The following is a 25,500-nucleotide window of genomic DNA, read 5'->3' as shown; positions in this document are numbered from 1 at the left end:
AGAGGGGAAGTAGTGGGTGTACAAGAGTCATACTGAAACCAACAGGTGGCACAGCTTTTGCTTATATCAAAATCTTTAACTTCAGATGAAACGTAACATACAGAAGGGCTAAGAGGGCAATATCCTCCTGTTTGTTCCAGACTGCTCCTACAATGTAAAATCCATCTGTGGGCTTTGCAGACTCTTTGAAAGGTTCATGTTTGGCATGAACTTTCCAGATGAGGCCTTTCTCACCTTCAGTCTGTAAGGGGCAGAGTGTAGAAGAAGATGCAAGAGAGAGAAGGTAGGCTACAGAACATGGCTCTCAATAACAAGAAGCTTTCAGAAAGTAATCTCAGTGTTTCTTCTTATCTTCCTTTGCAGAGCTAGCAGTTACTTTAAAATCACTAAAGCAAAACCCTGAGGGTGATAAAGATAGGATCAAGGAGGGAGGCCCTCCCTCAGGGCTGCAGTGTGTGTTCTCTAAACAGTGAGGTACACATGCCTGCACCAGATGGGAAGCTGCATGGCTGCATGAAACCTCACAAGCGTAGCTGTGAGCCATGCTGTGGAGACTGTGTGCCGAGGAGACGGTGCAGCATGGCCGGCTAGAGGGGATGGCTGTAAGCTGGTGCTGGAAACAAAACACAAGGCTTGGCCACTGATGGCAATGGGGATTTCTGCTGCCTGCAAGGGTATTGGCATGGGTTTTCATAGAGGAATTGATTCACTGTAGTTTTGTGGGTCTCTCTGAGTCCCCAGGGACGTTTCACGGTGGGAGCATATCCATAGAGATAATGCTGGCTGGCTGTGGAGTCAATTAGAAGGTGAGCTGAATGAATTCTGGGGAGGGAGAAGGTCACATTTAAGAGGATATGGTCAGAGGAAGATTTGGCTGATGCATTTGGAAATCTCAACTTTCTGATGTTGTTAGTAGTGAACATCTGTCCTTTTCCTACTGAATCCATTTAGAGAGCAGTAGGCTCCTCACCTGTAAGGGTAATGCAGAAGGGCTGTTGTAGAGTGCAAAATTTCCCTGAGATCGCTGCTTTTAACTCATGAGATTGCTAAGCCATTGTTGCTATTTTGGTGTGATGATCGTCCTCTGAAACAGAGGTGAAAGAGAAGAGGAAATCTGTCTCTCTGTTTTTGTTTTCAATTTCTATAAACTTGTTTGTAATATGCAAAGCAAGTTCCGGGCATAAAATATCTGGGAAATGTGCCAAAGTGTAGACACACTTCATTTCTATAACACTGATGACTTGAAGTTGAGTAGGTTGAATTCAGACTGAAGACCTCTCTTCAAATTACTGTTAATTACGTGGCTGACAGTAACTTAGTAAAGCCGCTGGCAATATACCATGACTTTTTTTCATAATAGTAAGTAAGTAGCAGTAAGACAGTTCAGTTTTTGCTTAAAGGCTTTAATCAAGAAAGTGAAAAGTATTTCCTTTCCTTTTAAGAGTTTTTTAAAATGTATTTACACAGCTTTTTTTCCCCCTTTTTTTCTTTCTTTTTCTTTTTCTCTTTTTTTTTTTTAATTGTACTCTTACAGCTTGGTGAACTGGCTAGATGATTTGTTTTAGGATTGTCATAATTCCTTTTTTCTTTATTTGATTCATAACAGCAGTAATAATAGTAGATACCTAGCTGCTGGATGCCTCTATTGATACATTTTGAAGTGCATGACACCCACAGAAAGAAAATAAAACAAGTTATACAACAGAGAGGACACACCCCTAAATTTTTTGGCAACTACTAGCCAACCATGATAAAGTCTCTTGTCATATTTCCCTATACTCCTTCTGAAATATGTAGCAGAAAAGAGAAATTTATGCAGAAGGCTGTCATATCAGCAAATCTTGGAGGAAGGCAAGCTAAAGACAGGAAATCTTTCTGGAGGAAAAACATCCATTTATCTCCTTACTTGAAAACCACAGGAATTTCTGTTGGAAAGTTACTGCTTGTAAAATCAGTAGTGGGTTCTGCAGCCTTTCACACAGTTGTTATAAGTAGTTTGTTTCTGACCAAGTGTAGCAGTGACTGAAAACATTTTTTTCTTGGTCTGTTGCATGTCCATGTGAAACCAGTTGGTGGGCTTGGCAGGAATCCAGTCATATCTCATTGCTGCCCATTGGCACTGTGGTTGGCATTGTTTGCAGTGAAGCTAGAGCTTAGGATGTGAAAAGTGAGCAAAAGTTATTCTTTAAAGGCACTGGTCCTCTGGCATGTCAGTGTGTAGGCTCCTGTGTGTTGTTTAAGTGTGCTTTTCATATTTAATGGACTTGGTAAGGCAATCTGTCACTCTTGAGCTCTACATTAAGTTGTGATGCAGCAAATTGTTTCTGTTTAATCACATTCTTCAAGACATGCTTGCACATGCTTCAGTGAATGCTTTTTAACTGTTTAAAGGTTTTGTGAAATAATTTTTCAGTATCAATGCCTTTAATAAAATGCTCCATGACACCAGGCATAGTCCTCATTCTGGGATCATCTTTATAAATTTCCCCCTATTGCAGGGACACAGAATATAATATTCCACAGCAGAGAGCAAAATGTCCCATAGTTGTGTCGTCTTGTCTTTTTTAGGGTAGATTTAACAGTTGATATAAGGTGTTGGAAAATGGTCTCTCGAGAATACAGACCTGTGGAATAGATGTTCTGGGGAACAAATAAATTATTCCAGGGTTTTCTGAAGTGGCAAAGACAGAATTTAACAACTTGAGTAGGTCCTTCCATTACTGTGTTTCTAATTCCTTAATGTACCTAGTGGACATACTGCATTTTGTTCTTATTCCTCATATATTTGCTTTTTAATTTTCTGAATGACAGCATTTGCGTGTTTTTGAAAAGAGAAAATTATTTAGGATTTTTTTCTGTTGCAGAAATATGTTTACTGGGCATTAGCGTAAGAACAGATATTCATATCAGTAGGAAAGACTAGATCTAATAGTCAAAGCTAGAATTAGTGCAAGTTATTAACTTCAATTACACTACTCCAGTAACATTCTGTTGCAGTTTTCATAGGCAACATGCTAATCAGTTGTAAGTTGTAGTAGTGCGTTCATAAAATATTAAGAATTCCACAGCTTTTGAAATTACTATTTTAAAAATTTAAACCTAAGTTAGGTGTGTGTTTCAAAGCACTTAGCAATGACCACCAGTGAGTCTGCGGCACGTAACTATTATTGTAACTTTGCAGTAAAACTACATTGTTCTTTTTCCCTTACTAGCCTTTAGCTGAATTGTCAGTGGAGAGGAAAGGAAGGTTTTACAGCAGTGGTTAGCACTCAGGGAAGAGCTTTTCCTTCAGCAGAGGAGGGAGTTCTGCTTCAAAAACAAGACACAGCATGATTGTGAGTCAAAATATAAGCTTAGGCTATAAGTGTCCTAAAAACTTGAGAATCTCAATGACGTAAAACACCTGTCTTCTATGACTGCCTTCTCATTTTGCTATAATAAAATACCATTTTTTCGATACCCTACACTTCTTTTGTCTGTCAGTTCCCCATACTTCCAGTCCCTGTTTTGCCCTGTTTCCCTACCTCTACATATGGTTCTGTGTGTGAAAGAGTTTGGTAGGTAGTCTTATTTTACTGAATAGAAAATTAGTTGTGAAGGCAAGGTTAGTTCCTTTTCTAAAACTAATAAAATACTCTTGTGCCATCTCCAATCTGATGATGATTTTTCTCTTCCTCCCATTCATGCCTCTGCGTCATCACTTCTGTTTAATCCAAACTTAATGCCAATACTCCTTTTAAGGAAGGAAGTAAGTAATATTTACAATATGTGAGAGGAAACAAAGCAATTGGCTCCCTCTAAAACATACTAGTCCCATTTACTTAAAATGCAATTGCTTTATTTTGATTACTTTTGTAACTGTTTTGTTAGGATTGGGCCCAACGTGCTTTCCAGAATGGAAATCCAACCCTACTTTTCCTGCCAAAGTTTTTCATTTGCACTGTCCGTATGCTTAATTTGTGTAAGCATTATTTGCTTGTGTTGAACTGTTGATTGCGGAATGGATATGTAGTGGTGCTCCAATCTTTAGGCTCTAAAGATTTACATGGAAGTCTGATTTGGTTATCCAGTTACAATGAGTTTAGAGGTCTTGACATTCCCTAATGTATGTTTAATCACAAAGGAAAACTGCACAGCTCAGCACTACGTAAAGTCACTTTGATGAAGTCGTCTGTTCACCTAGAATAGCAGAGACATGCCCTTATTGAAGCACATTAATACGCCTTTCTCCCATTATCCTTACCATGTTCAGTGGTCAGGAGCATTAGCATTAACTCAAAATCTCTGAATATATTGCTGTTTCCAGTCATGACTGACAGAGGACTGTTGCTGTTATCACTTGCTATTATGTAGGTCTGTAAGACTGTATGACAGAAGCGTCCTTCCAATCAAGGTCCTTCTGTCTCACTCAAAAACTTCGCTGGGTATTTTGCACCTTCCCCCTTGATCATAAAAGACAGCCAGGTAGTGAAAGCTTGCACTTCCACACAAACCTGCAGAGCATAGAAAGGACTGAGCTGAACTGTCTTCTATCCAATACACAGACTATTTGTTTATGAAGTTCCAGCCAGGTGTTTCTTTCCAATTGTAGGAAATTGAGAGATACTTGTGTAACAGAGGGTATAGCATTAATGAAAAGGTGTCATGTTAGATTATGTAGATGAAACCCAAACTCTGCTGAAACAAATCAGAATACACTTATGAACTTCCATATAATTGAGATAGCACCTTTTGCTTTAACCTAGCCTTTATAGGGTTAGCATTTGGAGAGGAAGAAAGTTGAAGGGGAGAAAGAGAAAGCTTGCTAAATTAGTACATTGACAAGTCAAGGAAAAGTCAGGGACAAGTACATTGACAAGTCAGGGAAGGGTCTGGAGAGCAGGTCTTATGAGGAGAGGCTGAGGGAACTGGGGTTTAGCCTGGAGGAGGCTGAGGGGAGACCTTGTCGCTCTCTACAACTACCTGAAAGGAGGTTGTAGCGAGGCGGGTGTTGGTCTCTTCTCCCAGGTCACTAGCGATAGAATGAGAGGAAACTGCTTAAAGGTGCATCAGGGGAGGTTTAGATTGGATATTAGGAAAAATTTCTTCACCAAAAGGTTTGTCAAGCATCGGAACAGGGTGCCCGGAGCGGTGGTGGAGTTGCCACCCCTGGAGGTATTTAAAAGGCACGTAAATGTGATACTTCAGGACCCGGTTTAGGAGACATGGTAGTGTTGGGTTGACGGTTGGTCTTGATGATCCTGGAGGTCTTTTCCAACCTTAATGATTCTATGGTTCTAAGTTTTGAATGGGAACATCCATTAGTCAGTTTTCATCTGTGCTTTGTAGCTATGCACATAGGAAAACTGTCTTCTGTGAATTCATGCAGAAAGAATGAAACATAGGAAAAAGGACTATCAGATTATGGCAAATAGTTATTTGGGTTTGGTAATCAACTTGTTGGTTCTATGTTTTTTCCTAGTTAATTAACTACTTTGTCTTTTGTGCTGTTTTCTCATCATTTCTACTGTACCTTGTAAAAGACTTGTATTAGCTTAAATTTGTTTTGCATTAGCTTAAATTTGACTGTGAATCGTCTAAACACATGTCCCATCTTCCATTTCAAATCCTCGTAAATTCATATATATGCTTTATGGTCACATATTTTTTCACCTAAGCATCACTCTGTTCAAGTGTTCTCCAACATTTTTTAAAGTTTTATCTCGGTCCTCAGTATTTCAATATGTGTAAACAGTTCCATGGGGCAAAAATGAAATATATGAAGAAATTGTTGTATTCACTATTGAAAGTGTAAGGCAAAAAAAATCCCATTAATGCCAGCGGGTTTTAACCAATGTATAATAAAAAATAATTTAATTGATGCAGGTTCTGTCTATATTAATAAAAAACTAGATTGTTTTGAGCTTATAGACTGACACATTGACTTTTATCTTGTAAGTGTGAAGGTAGTTCATTCATTTATAATGTCTGTAGCGGGACTAAAACAATTTATGCAATTTTATTATTTATCACTGGTGGATTCTAGTTTATGGCCACAAATTGAAAAAAAAATACAAGTTTTTTTGAACAGCTCAGAATTTATTAACCTGAAGGAAACATCTACATATCTTCATATCTTTGTATATAAGCTAGCAATATATGCTTGGAACCCAGAAAGCCAGTCATATCCTGGGCTGCACCACAAGAAGCGTGGCCAGCAGGTCGAAGGAGGTGTTCCTCCCCCTCTGCTCTGCTGTCATGAGACCCCACCTGGAGTGCTCCATCCAGCTCTGGAGTCCCCAGTACAAGATAGACATCAGCCTGTGGGATCAGGTCCAGCAGAGGGCCAGGAAAATAGTCAGAGGGCTGGAACACCTCTCCAGTGAAGAAAGGCTGAGAGAGTTGGGGTTGTTTAGCCTGGAGAAGAGAAGACTCCAGGGAGGCCTTATTGCAGCCTTTCAATATACGAAGGGGGCTTATTAAAAAGACAGGCCTTTTTACCAAGGCCTCTAGTAGAGGACAATGGGCTGTGGTTTTGAACTGAAAGAAAGTAGCTTTAGATTAGAGAGAAGGAAGAAATTTTTTACAATGAGGGTGGTGAGACACTGCAACAGGTTCCCTAGAGAATTTGTGGATGCCCCAGAAGTGTTCCAGGTCAGGTTGAATGGGTTTTTTAGCAAGCTGATTTAGTGAAATATGTCTCCACCCACAGCAGGGGAGTTGGACTAGGTGAACTTTAAAGATCCCTCCCAACCCAAATAATTCCATGATTCTATAATTTATAGAATTCTGTATTTTGCTCTATTTTCTCTATTAGAAGAATATGTAATTGTCTAAGTATGTCACAGAAATAAGGTTTATGTGAAATACCTCACTGAAAGATCTATCTCTTTCCACCAGACCTCAGGAAGGAGCTGATTTGCCAGAATAGAGAACCTTTTATCTGACTTTTGTCATGGTTTATCCCCAGTCAGCAACCCAGCACCACGCAGCTGCTTGCTCACTCGCCCCTGGTGTGACGGGAGAGAGAATCCGAAGCGTAAAAGTGAGGCAACTCATGGGTTGTGATCAAGACAGTTTAATAGGTAAAGCAAAAGCTGCGCGCAGAGGCAAAGCAGAACGAGGAATTCATTCACCACTTCCCATGGGCAGGCAGGTGTTCAGCCATCTCCAGCAAAGCAGGGCTCCATCACCTGTAATGGTTACTTGGGAAGACAAGAAAACATAACTCCAAACATCCCCCCTTCCTCCTTCTTCTCCCAGCTTTATATATTAAACATGACGTCATATGGTGTGGGATATCGCGTTGGTCAATTGGGGTCAGCTGTCCCGGCTGTGTCCCCTCCCAGCCTCTTGTGCACCCGGCAGAGCATGGGGAGGTGAAAAAGTCCTTGACCCGTGTAAGCGCTACTTAGCAACAACTAAAACATCTCCACATTATCACCATTGTTTCCAGCAAAAATCCAAAACATGGCCCCATGCTGGCTGCTACGAAGAAATATAACTCTATCCCATCTGAAACCAGGACAGCTTTCTTAGTCTGTAAAATATACTCTAGGTCTATGTGAGTGCACCTTTGCTGTGTCCCTGTGTGAACATCTAGTGCACCTGTAATCTCTAAAAAAATTATTCATAACGGACTTATTTTAAAGTGAGGATATGTTTCACTCTTTAAAATGGTTTTGTGCATGAATTGAAGGAGCAATGCTTTTCAGCAGAGGCATGTGCTGTGCTAGAATAACTCAGCTGATGACTCTTGCTTCATGACTCTGAAGCAAGGATAAGTGTTGCTGTGCAACAGAAGACTAAACACTTCTATTGTCAAAGGGTCAGTGGTTTTTTTGGTGTAAATGGATTCCTATGGGCTTAAATGACTATAAAAAATACATTTATGGATATCCTTTGTAAATTTCAGTAGCTACATAAGTAGCATCTACTCTCCCTTTCTGTCCTGTAGTGTAAGGTATCACAAAGAATATTTCTAACTACCCAAACAGCAGATCAGTTTTCTGAGTTGGAGGAAGACAACAGCCTGGGCAAACTGAGCTTGCTTGGAGCAGCAGGGGACACTGACTGGTGGTGGGTAGGGAGAGAGATCATGACTTGCTACAGAAATAACAAGTGCAGATGGAGCTCTAATGATGGGGCCTGAGACAGTGAGTCATTTCTGTGGATTAAAAGTCAGTGAAAAGAGAAGTGATTGAAGTGACTTCCCAGAAGCTTGAATATTTTGAGAAAGGAGGAGGTGAAAAGGAGCTGTGAAAAGCCCTGTTCTGGTTTTTCTGTGATAATGCTGGTAAGTTAAGCACAGCCTGAAGACTAAGGTGTCCCATAGATGTTAGCCAAAGGTTTGCTCAGCAAACTTATTTTAAAAGTTGTCATGAATGGGACTTTCATTGTGAGAAAAGCTTGAAAATAAAGTAAGAGAAGATGCATCTTACCTCGCTCCTGAAAAAAAGAACAACCGTGTGGCTAATTGTAGGTTACAGTGTATAAATGATCTGGAAGACCAATGATAAGCAGGAAGAAAAGCTGTTCTACCAAAAGTAAATAACAAAAGTGACCTTGGTTTCTGGAAGCTGTTAAGGGAATGTTGAATGGACTAAAGCTTAGGACCTGAGAAATTTTAATACAGGTTCTCAGATGCATAAAGGAACTTGTTAAGTAGGTCTTAAAAATAATATGTCAGCATTAGAGGATGTGCATGCATTCCAGCCTTACTTCTTTTTCTTCTTTGTCTCCATTATTTACTTACTTTGTTCTTTGTAATGACAATCAAAGCATGACAATGGCAAGTCTGATGTAGCTATCCTGCTAACATCAGATCTGCAGTCGGTCCTTTCCTGATGAGCGCTAAACCCAGCCTATGTTACCGGGCAAGAGTTGGCACCTTTTCTCATGATCTCCCTTCTTGATAGTTATGTAGTCTCTGATGAGAATCAAGGGGTATCACCTTCAGTATTTAAAAAAATGTGCTGTTTCTTTTTCAAGTACAGTAGGTCAGTTTTGGTGAGAGACCTCAAAGAATTGATCAAATATGCTAATTGCAGTCTTCAGGAAATATCTTGGAAACTTTTTCTATAACCTTTTAAGTCAATAGTTGTAATCAGGTGTCTCTACATTGGTGTTTCATTTTGAGTCAGAAGGCATTTTTTAAGTAAATGTCCTGATCATTCTCTTTTACTGTTCTTTATTTTATGAAAACATCTTAAAACACATGATTTTCAGATTAAAATAAACTGGGCATTCCTCTGGCTCACCAAGTATACCCCAACTCTGTAGTGAAAAAAGGCTGTAATGGTTATGGTGTGGACATTCTGTGCTCAGCACCACCTGTCTTATCCTACAGAGCAACTCCTAATGGTCCTCACTGCTTGCTAACGTAGCCCTAGTCACTGACTCCAGGGGGAGCAAAAATATAGGTAACTTTCTTTGGGAACATTTTAAGTACCCTTTTGCGAAGCCCACTCTGCTTTTGAGTGGTGGTACAACTGTGGAGCATTGCAAGGCAGATACAATTCTAAAAAACAATTTTATACCTTGCATTGTAATATTGGTTATATTATAGCAGTAAACATAATACATGGTAAAGACAGAACAGTTTGCCCACCCCAAAAAAAAGAAACCAAGCCTAGCTCTACACTTCCATAGTTACGATCGATTTTAAGGATGGATTCTGGTATAAGGCATTCTGAGACCATGTGATTTGGCAGAAACTGTTGATTAAAAATGTTAATTAGATTTTTGGTACCGAACGATATTCTGTAATTTTACTTTTGCAAGTGTTTAAACTCACTTAACTTTTTTGATGCTTTACACTAAAGTATTTATACATCTGTTAGTATCTGACTTGAGAATTATATCAAGGAGTACTCACATAAGAGTTTAAACCATTTTATCAAGAAATATCTTCTAGCAAGCTAATTACCATAGCATTTTCAGACTGAAGGCAGTTCAAAACATTTGGCAGCCCAGTACAACGTACATAACACTCAAATTGAAAGTGAATCAGATTCCTCATGTGTAATATCCTTGGCAATCCCACGTCCCTTATCTTTGAACAAGTTATTTTTGAACACAGTTATATCAGTGTATAAGTCAATTTAGCCACTTGAGAGTACTTGTACAAAGGGTTACAAGTGTGGACCTTCACTGATACTGTCCCTTAAAAGAAATTAATATGTATTTTCAAAAAAGCTGTAGATGTACATGCAAAATAGATTTAGAAGTGCAGTAAACAATTTTATTTTTTGCTCTCAGAGTACTTGTACTCAGCTAGTGTCAAAATAATGTTAATAATAGTACCTCTATGAATCATCAGATAAGTTATGTTGCTGGTTTGATCATTAGTATATTGCTCATGGAATGAAAGCAAAACATTTTCAATCATACCTTGGCTGTCTTTTGAAAAAAGACATAACTATCTTACTTTGACATGTTTGGCATTTTGGAAGTTGCGTCAATTCTCTTTTCACAGGAGCTCTTGGAGACATTTCTTCTTAGTGCTATGTGTAACTTACTACTGCAAAGAAAAGAGATATAGGCCTGCGCTAGTATCTCTCCACTCCTGTTGCTTTCACTTAGCCTAAAGATTGAACTCTAATATAAGATATGACTTTGCAGTCTGGTTCTTCATGGACCTTCTGGAAAAGATTAGTACACTATTACTATTTACACTGATGGTAACTATTTTCATCAGCGCAATCCAAAGTGAACTAGCTGTTAAATCATTGTTTTCTTTCCCACATACAGTCTTTTCTTTTTTTTTTTTTTTTATCTGGTGACTGTTGAAATACATTTTGTACAAGCAGTTTTGTGTACAGGCATAAGTATTTAGGGAGACAGCTTGGATTTTTCTAAAATTTGGAATTTTGGTCATACAGTTCATGTTCTGGAACTCCTTTGTCGGGACAGCAGTGAGCAGAGTGCCAGGTACATTAGAGCTAAGCTTTGCAGAGGTGTGGGTAGCGTGACCACCTCTCAGCCTTGTAAGAAGAGCTTGGTCTTGTAGGTGTGCTCTGAGGAGGCCCTGTGTCTGTTAAAAATCAGTTGTAACACAGATGCACTGCTATTTTCTTCCAGAAGTTCCTTAAGCAGATAGGAGAGATGATGGCTCTCATTCTCCTTTTGTACTGCAGCACAGGCACAGGGTACATAGCACCTGCAAAGGCTTAAACTTGCCTCCTCCACTGTCTGACCAGATTGAGGCCCATGTTTTCTGCAGTCATGCTCTGGCTTGTTTCTGTTGGGGGCTTTTCTAGGGAAAGGGATGTCATCTCTCTGTCCTGCTGGAACACTTCTACTTTAAAATCAAAACGTGGGCAATTTTGAAAGTCTGTGTTTATGAAGGAAGAATCAAGGACTCTGCATCATGGGATTTTATATTTTGAAACTAATGATGGTTTAACTTAAGAAGCTGCTGTCAGTCGTTCAGCTAGGACTAAACCATGGGTCTTTTCCTTTGGATGAATGCTTTTATAAAATGGTTAACGAGATTTATTCATCCTGTGATTTCCTTCTAAACCTAGGTCAATAATTTCTCTTAGATGAAAACTGAAGGAGCTAGTGCAGATTCAAATACAATAATTATGTCTGGAATGGACATCAGGAGATCACCTAGCCCAACTTCCAACTATTAGGTAAAAAGGTTATCACAAGTTTTTTCCTCCAGACTCCATATAAATAAAAGTATTCTGATAGCTTGTAAATCTAACATAAGTGGGACAGAAGTTGAGACATGTTTCCAGTCTTAAACATATCCTGTTAATTAGTCCTGAAGGCTTTCTCCTTCATATATAGGCCTTACTGCCCCATTCTTCTACATATTTTACAGGGCATTTGGCTTATGGCTGTGGAGGATTCCTGTTGTTACACCAAAATCTTTTCATGCATGAGAAAAGAGTTCTTATGCTTAACTGGTCTTAGCTTTAGCAAGCGTTTCTTAAGTCACTGGCAACAGAAAGGCAGTATTATGCTATATTTTGATACTTCTTTATCCTTAGCAGACCCTTTTTCTATTGAGGTGATTTTCCAAAAGTTGATCAAAGATGCTTTGGGGGCAGATCATGCTACAGCAATGGTGCAAAGCAGAATAGTCTCATACACAAAGGAAGCTGAACCATTTTGTTTTAAGGCATATAAAAGTGAGCTTTAATATATTCTTAATTATTCTACCATAGCTAGTAAAGACTATGCTCACAGTGGTTAAAATTCTCTGCAATCGTGGTAACACTGAATGGCAGCTTGCTGGCCATGCTCTCATTTAGCTGTGGCAGTGCAAGGTATGTAACATGACTGCGTTCACCATTGATATCACTGGTCTTTTCTTTCTCTTTCTAAGGAATATTGCCAAGCACAGTCCAAACTCTGGAGTGATCTTTGAAATCTGCTTTATAAGCAAGAATTAGAGAGGTAAAGGGGGGGTAAAAAAAAAAAAAGGAACAAAAAACCAACCCTTAAAGTTAATGTAGTGAATTAAGTTTGCTAAAAAAAGCAAATGACAGTTTTGGGAAGTGTTTCAGCTCTTCATGTAGTGCAGTATTCTGTTTATTGAAATGGATTTTGTGCATGCTCTTTCAAAATATTGTACATTGAAAACTGTAAAGTAGATATACGCAAACACTCAGCAGTGTTTCTGTGCTGACTGTCACACTCTGAGTGTTATTGTTCACACTTTAATTCTTTCACACCCTGGATTCCTCATGCAGCCTGCTGCCCAAGGCATATCTCAGTAAGAAAGGGAGAAATAATGCATTTTTAATTAATATATTCATATAAATTGAGAGGGTTAATTGGAAGGGTTATTCATATTGTTGATGTGGTTAATCCCACTGAAGGCATGAAAGCATTAGCAAAGGCTTTCTTCTCTTCTGAGTTGGAGGAAGTTATTTTAGCTAACACCTTATAGAGAAAGCTGATGCTAGATCTGAGAACATAGAAGTGGCTGTTTAAGTAGATCCCTCTCTAACCTGTTGTCTTACTGATGCCAGATGCCAACGCAGAGGCTTAGAATAGAAGTTAGAAATGGAGTAAATGTCAAGTGGTTATGCTGTGATATGTGCTCCCACGGCCAGCAGCTAAGCAAACCCTTGAGAAGAAGCTTCATCTGCACCTCTGTGTTTGTGAACTTTAACAATTTTTATCTTTTTAGTCAGTTGGCCATTGTAATCCAAAACATAGTTTTGCAGTGAAGTCCACTGTTCAATGGTGTGTTGTATGGAAAAGTACTTGCATTTGTTTATTTTAGTCCTACCACTGAATAACTTCACTGGGTCCATAGTTTTTATATTACAGTGCTTGTGTTAAAGTAGTAATTAAATCCCCATTTGCCTTCTTTACACACTACATAATTTTGGAGCTTTCTGCTGTATCCCTGCTTAGTTGTCTCTTTTTCCAGCTACTCAGTTTACTGTTTTCTCACATAGAAGTTGCTTTATTCTTCTGATAACCTATGTTGCTTTTCTGTCTTGTCCTGTTCTACAGTATTTTGAGAGAGTGTAGCCAAGACAATATACATCCTCTAGCTTCTCCCACTGACAGACGCACTAGAGTAACTCTGAAATTATTTGTCTTCTTTCTCACAATCTTTTGTCCCTACCTTACTTCTTATTAATGCTAATGTTTTAATTTTTACGATACCGTATAGGATACCTCATAAAGGTCTTTTAAAAAATAGTTTCTTCATGTAATGGCTGTAGAAGAAACACAATTTCAGCGACAGGCAAGTGTGTATGAGTGAGTTTACTTGGAGATCAACTTGCTACTCAGTGAAGAGAGTATCTTGGTATACAACCTTTTGGAGCTATTCAGGATTATAACGTATAGGTTTCCTCAGATTTAGTCCTGTCCAGAGAAAGGAGTTGAAATATACATTGAAATATACACCATTGGATTGTGATCTCATAGTTAGAAATCTTATGGAATTTGTAGATATAGCAAAGAAAGATGTTGAATATGCTGAATTGTCTGTTGTTTGAATGTAGCCCATCATATCAGGTTTTCCTTGTCTGAGACAACACATACCATTTTGAGAACCTTGGGAACTGGGAAAGCACATCTCATGTTTTAATCTAGTCAAAAGTCACCAATTCCACAGTGGCAGAGTAAGAAATTGTCATTTGAATTGCCTAGTATCCATTTAATGTAACAAAGATCGGCATCAATTGTTGCATATATTAGTCATCGTAACAGAGTCTTGTCAGAAGATCATTTTAACATTAACTATTTTTAAAACAGATGTTTATGGTTTTATGTGTTTATTTGAATTTAATTATGATCAATAGCTGCAAGAAGTCATTATCTGGTAGCAACATGCTATTAAATTAATATTTCTTCTGCAATCATGCTGATAGCAGTACGTTCCATTTTTATAAATGTAAAGGTATCTTGCTAGATATAGGTGAAAGTCTGGTGTTTCTGACTGTAGGTTAAACCGTAGGTGGTACTTTGATCTGGCAGAAACAGGTTCTGTATTTTTAAAGGCCAAAATATGGGACGTTCCATAAACGCTAGGACAAATATAAGTGCCAAAGCAATCTTGTAAGTGGTTATGGATGTAAAAAAATTGATGTATCTCATAATCATCAGGGCAGACTTTTACATCTTTAATTGCTTTTCTTACAGTTTTCAGCTATATAAGGGCTTTTTCCACTCATACTCCTTTCCTTCATGGTTCCATTAATTTTTCCAGATCATTACAAATCCTATCAATTTACTGCTGACACAAGTCTTAAGACCACATTGCACCTGATTTTTAACTGGCACTGCATTGTAACTGTTTCAGAGCCCAGTGGTGAAGAATTGGTTACAACTATTTAAGTGTTGTACCTATGACTGGGGGCAATCGTTTTACCAGAAGGTTTACTCTTGATCAAAGAAGGAATGCTTTATATGACATTCTGCTCACACTCTGTTTTCCATTTGGTTTCTCTTTATTTCAGATATCTTTCATACAAAGTTGTGTTAAATAGTTTGAGGTCAGGTGAGGTTAAGAAAAGATGAACGTTTGTGAGGATTGAAAGGCACAGTAAAATGTTATAAAAAATAGAAGTATACTCAAATGTATATTTAGAAGTCCAAAGCACAAGTCGACTGAGAATTTGTTAAGATCAACAGATTCTTAAATTCTTACTTTCCAATATAATCCTTTTCATTCTGACGGACATACAGGAAGTGTGGGACTGGTGGTTCCTGGCAGAGAGAAGTTTTTTGGTTTCTGCTTCTTTACTTGTGGTGGAAAGCCTTCTAGCAGCTCCTAGGATGGCAATCTCCTTGAGATTTTGGCATGCAAATATCTCAAATTATAAACATGTTACAATAAAGGTATCTATAGTTTGCCCTATTGACTGATATGGAGTTTATGACCAGTTCTAATGTCCACAAGCACCTCTGAAGAAGTACCACCTTAGGTGTTTTTGCCAGCCTTTGTGGGCAAGTCTCTGCATAACTTACATTTCCTGTTTGTTAAATTGTGTCTTATGTTTTTTCCTCAAATTAGTCAGGCTTATTTTATGCTTTTAGACTTATCCTCTACTTTCCACCCATGGTATATGCAACTCTCTGTTGATGGAGAACTATTGATGGCTACTGATTATAGTTTTCAAGCCAGTTTTTCTTCTAGATAGTAGGAAACTGTAATATTTTACTACAAAGTCATGGTTTTTAGCTTGCTTATATTAGAATGAAAATAAGCTTCCACAAGAAAATGTCAAAATCTTTTCATTTCTAACAGAAACAATAAGAAATTGTATGTTGTCACTGCGAAAAAGAAAAGAATACGATTTAATTGACAGAGATAAGCCCCTTTTAAAAGGAACTTGCTTCACAAAGAACTAGTAGTGCACTTATTACTAAGTTTAGCTGGTAAAATAACTGAGAATTTTATAAACATCCTATACTTTGTGTGTGAGAGGAGAGCAGTGGATATCATAAACATCAGTGGTAGCAAGGCTTTTGGCACTGTCTCCCACAATATTCTTGCTTGCAGGTTAGGATATTGTCATCTGGATGACTGGACAACTAGATGGATCAAAGTCTAGCTGGATGATTGAGCTGGGTGCATAGGCCAACAGGAGCCTCATGAAATTTAGCAAGGACAAATGTGGAGTCCCGTACCTGGGAAGGGGTAACCCTTGCAGCAGTGCAGGCTGGGGGCTGACTGAATGGTGAGGATCAACTCTGCTGGAAAGAACCTGGGCATCTTGGCAGGCAGTGAGAAGAGCACAAGCCATCAGTGCTCCCTGGCAGCAAAGGGCCAAAAACATCTGGTGCTGTATTGACAGGAGCATAGCTGGTCAAGTGACGAGAGTAATTGCCCCCTCTACTTAGCACTTGTTAGACCATATCAGGAGCACTGTGCCCTATTTTGGCTGCTGCAATACAGGAAAGATATTGGCAAGTTGAACTGGGGGTGCAGAGGTGGTTGGGCTGGAGTGCAGGCCCTCTCAGCAGTGGCTGAGGGACCCTACTTTGAGAAGGAGGTTGGACTAGGGATCTGCTGATGGCCCTTCCAACCTGAATGATCCTGTGATTCTGGTAAAAGTCATTACTGAGATGTTTAGTTTTTATACCCGCACGTCAATTTAATATCAAATTATTTTGTCTAACAAATAAGAATTTCTCCTTTAGCCTAGTTTTTATTATTATCTTAGTTAAGATAAAGAAGACTCTTTGCCAAAAATTACATTTTTATATACAGAATATTAAAAGATAATATTAAAGCATGAAAGTGTTTTATTCATGGTGTGGAACTACAGGTATGACCAAGGTTTTGGTAAGATAATAGCATTAAAAAGGAGGGGGAAAATTTTTTCTTTATGCCTAAGGCATCAGAAAGTATTAAAATAGTGCTGATACAAATCCGTTATTGACAATACTTATCTACAGTCTTAACAGAAATACTGAAAGGTGTCTTTGATTATTTTCACTTTTATATGTAAGATACAGTGAAACATGCAGGAAATCTTTTTGAAGTGTATATGCCCAGTAAAAAGAAAGGATTGTGGAAAAGAAATCCATATTGATAAATTCAGTAGTCTGCTTTCCAGCATGGCCCCACGAAGGAGTTGTTCTATCACAGCTACGAAGAGAACAAGTGACTAGAGCACTGTAGTGGGTCACTGTGTGGCTGCAGCCTTCCACTTATGGGCTTAATAGTGGGATGCTTAAATAGCAGACTCCATTTTCTTACATGGCGACATGCACCTATTCCTTTGCAAATTAAACTTATTTCTGTATCCACCCTGAAAATCAGGAATTGGTCATGGGTGAAGATCTAGAAATTGGTTATGAGAAACAAGAAATTCTCCTTTGGGTCTGTTTTAAGTTGCACATTGTAATCCTAGTTATACAGAAAATGAGTGCATCACAGATGAGTGGGTAAGAAGGGTATCTCTAGGCTTAAAACTAAGTTATAACAACACTCCAGAAAATGAAAGCAGGTGCAAAAATGCCATTGGTTAAAGCATTTACAACATCTCTAAAAATCAGCCTTAACCAAGTTTCATATTAGAGTAGCTACTTGAGTGACTAAGATGACATATATTTCGGGGCCAAAATCACAAAGACTACTTACGCTACACAACCAATTTTATCAATTCAAGCAGAGATTGGGAGCCAGAGATTTGCACAGATCAAATGATCTGCAGGAAACTTCAGCCTGGAGCACTGAATGCCTCTAACTCTTTCATTCATTGCATTACTTGTGTTTTGTGTTTTTTTTTTTTAATCTGAAGTAGAATTGACCCCAAGTTGCAAAATTTTTATAGTAAATACAGCAAGTCCCATATTTTGAGTACAGAGTTCGGATATCTTTCTCATCTTTAAGAGAAACCAAACAGTTAGACTTCCCTTTCGTATGATATCTGGCTATGGCAAGCAGAAGAAACGATTTGCTTTCATATTCTAGAATTGTGAGAGGCTCTTTGTTACATCTTATTCCTTCATTACATACTTATTGCTGTACAGAAACTCTTAAGTAAGAAGATGCAGTGTCCTTTTCAAATATTTAGATCCATCTGTTTGCTATTAATTTCATTCTCTGCCATGATCATCCTATTCCTGGAAGGGTGAGATTCAGCTGGGATGATGGCAGTTGTACTGTGTAGTACCAAATGCATCAGTTTTGATTGCTGTTTGGCTAGAGACTCTCATGTAGATGGCTGACTGGGTGTGATTAGAGTGGTTGCTAACTTTTGAAGAGACAAATACCAGTTTCTACAAAATTGAAATAATTAGCTTTCACTTCTTTTTTGCTGTATCTGTTGTATGAAGTACCAATAATGGTTGGATTTGTTTCTTCAATAACTTTTCAATAAGTAAACATTTACAAAAAAATAAAAATCTTCTAGATTGGAGCCTCTCTTTTGGCTTTTCTTGTTTTAAAATGTTGCAATTTCTCAGAGTAGGAGGCAGACTCCTTAGTATCTTATTCAGAAACCTCTGTCTGAAAACTCAGGTGTACAGAAACAATGTAAAAATGATATGCCATACATTTTTCAGTTGTACACATAACCATTCCCCATTGCATTTGCTTCTTAAATATGCTTTTTACCATCCTTTTTTTTTACAGCCAAACAAAATTCTGAGTCATTCCCTCTTAGCTTTGGAGAAGCAGTCACTCAGCCTAGAGCCTTTCTGCTCACAGAGTCCTTCAGCTTTCAAAAAAGAAACCAAGAACAACGCCAAAAAAAATTATCTTTCATATGCATATATATCTGTGATTCAAAGTAACTGAAAAGGCCGGTTTCAATCAGATGGTTATTTTTAATGTTGCACAGCATTTGATTCTTTTAAGACATTTTAAGCATTGATTAAAGACATATTTTTGCTATCTGGTCTCATACTGCCTTTAAAGCAGTCTGGTTGTATACTCAAGAGTTCCAACCTTATTGTTATCCTGTTTAGCACAAGGCTAACCTTGGTCTGATGACACTTACCTCCCTTGACCCCCTGACTAGGCTATGGTAGAAACAATTCACAGCCTACAACTAACAAAGAATATACTGATACAATGCAATGAATCAGGTTTGTGTGGTAATGCTATGTAAGGACTTGCTTACCTCCCTTGCTTGAAGCCACTCTTTCAACAGTTTGACCAGTACAACTCCATGTGTGGCTGCTGTTTCTCTGAACCAGCAGATTGACCAGGTTTAAGTTTCAAAATATCCTTTTTTATTCATGTAAAGTGCGAACAAACTTTACATTGAATCAGGCCTGGGAGAAGCATTTTACCAGTAATAGGCTGGCACTGTTTTAATGAAGTTTTATTTTTAAAGACTGGGGAATGGAAACCAGTATTGGTGACAGATCTTGAAGGTACCAGTTTGAACTACATGCTGGAATTCAGTTCAGTTCCCATGTTCCTTCTGCACCTACCCACCATGTGCCTCTCTGAAAACTCTGCAGCTTCTAAACCCACAACCAGACATGTTACTGGCTCAGGAAGAGTGTTCTATAGCTTCAGTTGGATGTTTACTGTTGAGTACAAAACGAAACCTTTTTAAAATTATTAGTGTAAGATTTTGCTTTTCCGGAGACTGCTGTTAGCAAACAGGGAGCTTTATGTACTTACTCACAAGCAAAGTAATTATCACTTCACTTCTGTTTACTTTGGAAAGGTACCTTCTTAAGGTGTTATGTTTATTGTTTCTATTTCCTTTCTGTTTAGATAGTAATCTGTGAAGTAATCACTAGGCCAATCAAATATTCAATGTAGGGCTGGCTTGATGAGGTCAACTGGATACTGCAAGAGGTCAAAGTTTATAGCAAGAGGCTGTTCCCTGATCTGGCTGAGGAGATTAACTGCGGTTTTCTAGTATTTGCAGGCATCATGACTTCTTGTTAGCGTTAAAGCCTGAACTAACTTTTAACCTTTAACTAACCAACCTTTGACTTGGCCAGCTTTTCTTCAGCACTGAGTTAAATAAGTTCTTACTACTCTTCTTCTGAGTGGAATAGAGGTGTGCCAAAGCAGTGTCATCCTTTATGATCTCAGTTTGAGAGAAGAAGGAAACTCTTACTTTTTTATAGTGTAAAATGAATGCATAATCTATAAAATAAGTCTATATGGGATTTATTCAAATGCAGTTGTATGAGAGTTTCTTAATGTACTTTTTCTTTCTTTGCAGCTACTGGCTGACAAACAAGGTCCACATTAAACGACCCAGCACTGGTCTCCTCATGTATACACTTGCCACCAGATTTTGTGATGAAATTCACCTGTATGGATTTTGGCCATTCCCAAAGGATTTACATGGAAAACCAGTCAAGTATCATTATTATGATGATCTGAAGTATCGGTACTTTTCTAATGCCAGTCCTCATAGGATGCCATTAGAGTTTAAAACGTTGTATGTATTACATAACAGAGGAGCACTTAAATTAACAACAGGGAAATGCATACAGCAATAAAGCACATGTAGAGTACAATAAGAAGACCAGAACACACACTTCATCATAAGGATGTTGTGGAATGACAATGAGACTCCAGTGAGGATATGTTTCAATACCCCCTAAGCCATCGGGAAAAGGAATTTTATCAGAAGTACATAACCAGCTGTTATACCTGTAAAGTGCTATGTAACTAAGCTAACTTGACTGCAAGGGTTCAAGTAAGTGCCACTTTCATTAAGAACAAAGCTTGAATGTATACTCAGTAGTGTTTACAGGATCCAGTGATACATTCGTCATGAATTAAAGAAGAAGAATATAGCCTGCTTACTGCTGACTTGCCACTGTGGTCAGACAGCCCACAGAAGAAATCCCCAGTGGGTGGAAAACTTTCTTGAGCAAATAAACCAGGCTATGGCATAAAACGTCATGGTGGAACCAAGTAGAGAAAGTGAAGTCCATAAGATCAAACAAATCAGTAAATGCCTTCAGTCAGAGGACTGTTCCTGATCTTGTATTATAACCTCAGCTTTTGTTGCTATTTTTCATATTGCTGTTGGTCGGGTTTTGTTGTTTTTGAGTATTGGAGCCCTTACAGGATTTTGAAGATGTTATGAATAATTAAAAGTGTATATCTTATGGAATTGTCTTAGGAAAAAATTCATAAGGGTGGGAGGGTAGAGGGAAACATCAAATATTTTATCAGTTGTTATTGTGTTGTATCCTGCTGTCATACAATCCTTAATGTCCCAATTGTTTTTCTAGTTACTGCTGTCAATACCCACTATGTGGAACCACTCAGAGGTCATTTTGATCCATTTTTAAAGAGAAGTTTTTCTGTTGTGTTCAAATCTGAAGACATATGAGAAGGTGCCTTTATTTTTGGTACCAAAGATTACTCTAATACACATTTTTTCCTTTCCTTAAAGACATGGTGTAGATTTAGTATGATGTTTCTTTGCTGCTGAAGGGAACATATTCTTTATGTTATTTAAATTTTTGTATTAAGCATCTCAAAGCAAAACCTCTTTACTGACTTTGCATGTAGAATTTCATTCTTCAGGAAAATCTGCAGGAGTAAAGAAATTATTTCATACATTCAAATACATATATATACAATCTTTATTCCTGATTTAAAGTAAAACTCAAAGTCGAAAGGAACTCAGGTGACATTGGGACATGTCTAAAGAAAAAAAAAAGATCTAGCCAATTAAATAGAAATTGAAAGAACTGTAAATCAAACAGTTGTTTTAAAACTTAAATTTCTAATGGTGTTGGATGATATCTCTCTCTCTATTATACCTCTTTTATATCAGCTTGGTGTTCTGATATGTAATTGACTAAAATAGCAGAGTTGTATTATCTCACGGTGATTTTTCTGAGCATCAGTCTTGTTTATCAGCGAAACCAAGAATTCTTTCGCTCTCTTCTTTCAAAAAAGAGAACAAGAAATTAAAGGAAGGCAGGACAGAGTGGAGTGTCAGTACACTATATACTTAGATACAGAACCTCTCTTTATATGGTATGTTTAATGCTAATGGAGCAGGTAAATGAAGAACGCCATGGTTCCACCATTTTCATGTCAGGCTAGGCTAAAGAGGAGGCATGCTTTTACAGTGTGTGGGTATTTTCTTGTTTATTTTTCAGCTCTACATTAGGTCCTTTTCTCCAAATATGATACTCAGTGTATCTATTGAATTTGCATCTAGCTTGAGCAATTTCTTAGGTAGCAGAACACTCACAAACATTTACTCGGTAGAAGTGCCATTTATTACCCATTTTTCCTCTTAAGTTCACGTGTATTTCATAATGAATGACTAGAGGCCTGTGATTAGGCAAATTTAGTAGCTAAATCCCTGCCTTGCAGGCAGTTTTGCCAAAAGTTGATGGGAAATAGGAAGTCATTCTGCTATATCTAAGACACAGTAGAATCTTTCCTTATTCACCGGTTTCTCCTACTGAGGACAGTTTACTTTGACTATATGCTAAGGTGTGGGATGTGGTCCTAGCATGATCACCCCTGAAATGAAGACATCACAAGAAACTAAACAGCAATACAGACTAGAAAGTGTTTAATTTGTTGTTGATAAGCCAGAGGCTGTTATTTGTGCACTGTAAAATTGCAGTTTAAGACAACATCGTTTCCTTGATGAAGGGTGGGCATATTCTGTTCTTTCCGTTAGGCTTTTTCTGCTGTTGATCTCTTAAAACATATTTCATACACATTGATAGAATTTCTATTGAGATAAAGAATTCACAGGTACCAGTCTCACAGAAGCTCAGAGAAGCATCTTTTCAGATTTATCTTTTCTTCTGGGAATGTCTTCTCTTCTCTCTAGTGTCAGGTCATCAACAAAAAGGGAATTCAAGTAGACTAAAATATTAACTGACAGGTGTGGGTTTTTTTCACCTCAGGGAAGGTTTTAATATACCAACTGATTATTTCTCTGAGAGAAAAGTATGCGGAGACACTCTATATTCCTATGGCAGTAAAAAAATTTACTTGTGTAACTGAATAAGTGAAAACCATGTAAATAGGAAGATAGATGAGAAAGTTTGTCTCTAGAAGTCAGCAGATGAAGAAAAATTTGGCCTGAACTTGTTGCGCAAGCTTCACATTTGATACTCTGTGAGTGAAGTTAACTTTAGTAACTTTAGTACATAAGCCATGGAGTCCAAGCTTTTGCCCTACCACTAAATCTGATAGAACAGGGTGATAAAGGGCAGTGTTTCTCCAACTTGGTTGGCACAAGACATGACAGTAGCATGTACTTCCAGGACAAAAGAGTTTGTCCATACCTTCTCAAAACTGGGCCTTAATCTCATCTCCTGCCAGCTTTCCAGCTTCAGTACTGCACACTTCTGGCACCATGAGCAATGGTCTTATGTCTCTCTACTGTCATCCACACTCATCCTTCTCATAGCAGCCACCCCCTCAAACTGGCACCCAGCTGTGTCTCCCTACCAAAAGCATAGGATTCCTCACTAACCTTTCTCCTCTCTCACCTGCCTTAGCTTTAACCTGAGCTGAAGTATAATGTAGCGAGTGGTAGGTTTCAAACCATCCTCTGAGGCAAGTAGCGGTTGCAGTCTTTGACCATGAAGATTTTCACAAGCACTAGGAGTCATTTTACTCTATTGCTTTTGTATCAAATATGGAGCCCAAAGCTTATGGAACTCCCTGGTGTGTGGTTTGTTGTGCTGCAAATTGTCCAGAGCTTTTTCCCTTGGGTTACGTGGCCTTGGTTGTTAGCCCTCTGACTGCAGGGAAGCTGTAGCAACAGATTCATTGCAGACACCCTTTCTTACCTTTCCCTTACCTTTCCCTGGCTCTATTGCCCTGGTGATCTTTGTGCTTTTCTACTGAGGCACCCCAGGTTGTGAACGAAAAAAACAGATTACTTCCACTGTGTGACTCTTTGTCCCTATAGGTACCTGGGCATAGCCCCAGAGGCTTACCTGCTGTATAAGGAATTTACAGTGGAATAAATTTCATCTTGTGGTCCTTCACTGGGCAGCAGCCAACAGCTCAAGCCTTCATAGCTGCCTTGGATGGTTTCTCTTGTTTATATACATTCACACCTCCTGTGCTGCCTACAGCACAGAAGAGGTAAACATGCTTTATTATAATCACTTTTCTCATCCAACACTATCAACAACTAATATGAAGTAGATAGATAGAATAAAAAGAAGAAGGATCCCTAATATTGTTATGGTATCTGCCCTGCTGAGGAACAACTGAGGACTGCCCATCAGCTGAGTGTTCCTCAAATTTATCCTCACATCAGTAATATCAACTGCCGCCTATGGTTCCTAAAATGTATGTTAAGAACTGGGAGCTACATCAAGACAGCAGACAGTGTATATTTTTCTGAATCTTATGGCAGCTTTACATTGAACAACGTGATTCCATTCAGATAAATTTATTGTATATTTATTAATGTACATGTTAATGTTTCTGTGGCAGACAGTCTCTCATATTTCATAAAAATAATAGATAAATATATTTGATTGTTAAGTTTTCAGCTTTGGGACAGTTCTCTCTCCCACAGCTCTGAGCCACTCTCCAGATATAAGATCTACTGAACCTTCCAAACTTTGGCTGGTTTACACAACCTGATGTGTAATAAAGAGTGTACCATTCTTTTGTTAAACAATATAATCAACATATGCTTGAGGTCAGCATTTTTCCTCTATTTGATGGAATTTGAAGAAAAACAGGAGTGGGTTCAGTACCTTTTTTTAGTGTTTGATCTAGCAAAGTGCTGAGCACTCTTTACAGTGACTTTCCTGGGAGAGACATGTCCAGGATTTAGATGGGGATCTAGATTAGCATATTTCAGGATATAAGTCTGAAATGGCACATTATTTATTTTTAAGAGCACTGTTACTTTGTGTAGGGAAAAGCACAATTGTTCTAAATGTAGATAAAATAAAGGAAAAGCCTTTACAGAGAGCTTCATTCCTGCACAGTACTATTGCTACTGAGCATATATAATAGAATTTCTCAGTTTAAAGTATTGATATGTATTCTGTCAGGATTGTCATGTTTGACACTGTTAATATTATTTCAAGTACAGATATGGGGATTGTTTTTTATTTGTATAACTGTAAAATAAAATTTTTTTCATTTTTTTCTGCTATATTCTGTTCCATATTCCTTTGTAACACAGTTGTGATAATATTTTTCGATTATGTGCTAATTGTAAGGATATGTGGAAGGAGAGTGTCTGCTCCTTTAAGGTGTCTGGTCAAGGACTTTCTCAACACAAAAGGGGATATTAAGAAAAGGAGGAAGCCATAAACAAGAACACAGAGAGACACAAGCCTGACAGACAAATTATAAGGGAGGCAGCGATGAGAACCAAAACTGATGAGTCACACTAACCGGTAAGGATATGTGGAGTTCAGGAATGTTTATTCCAGTAAGATTATCTGATAGAGGACCTTGTCAAGTGGGATACTAAGGAAAAGGGGGAACCAATAAAGTATATGGAGACACAAGCCTGACAGGCAAATCATAACGGAGACAAAGACAAGAAGCCAACCTCGTCAGTCACACTAACTGAACAGCTGTCAAGAAACTGCAGGAGAATGGAACTGATAAGGATACAGACCTGAGGGCCCAGGTTG

At 38.2% G+C, this 25,500-nt stretch overlaps 1 protein-coding gene across 2 annotated transcripts in view; it reads left to right on the top strand.

The window, feature by feature from the left end:
- Positions 1 to 25,010, top strand: part of ST8SIA4 (ST8 alpha-N-acetyl-neuraminide alpha-2,8-sialyltransferase 4) — a 66,815-nt gene extending 41,805 nt beyond the window's left edge. For both annotated transcript variants that reach the window (XM_064437902.1, XM_064437903.1), the window contains exon 5: positions 20,106 to 25,010. In XM_064437902.1, the coding sequence (XP_064293972.1) occupies positions 20,106 to 20,388 (283 nt within the window). In that variant the 3' untranslated portion in view covers positions 20,389 to 25,010. The remainder of the gene's footprint in view (positions 1 to 20,105) is intronic.
- The last annotated feature ends 490 nt before the right edge of the window (positions 25,011 to 25,500 follow it).

Source organism: Phalacrocorax carbo, chromosome Z (assembly GCF_963921805.1).
Source record: "Phalacrocorax carbo chromosome Z, bPhaCar2.1, whole genome shotgun sequence".
Taxonomy (NCBI): Eukaryota; Metazoa; Chordata; class Aves; order Suliformes; family Phalacrocoracidae; genus Phalacrocorax; species Phalacrocorax carbo.
This window is presented reverse-complemented; position numbering and strand designations above follow the sequence as displayed.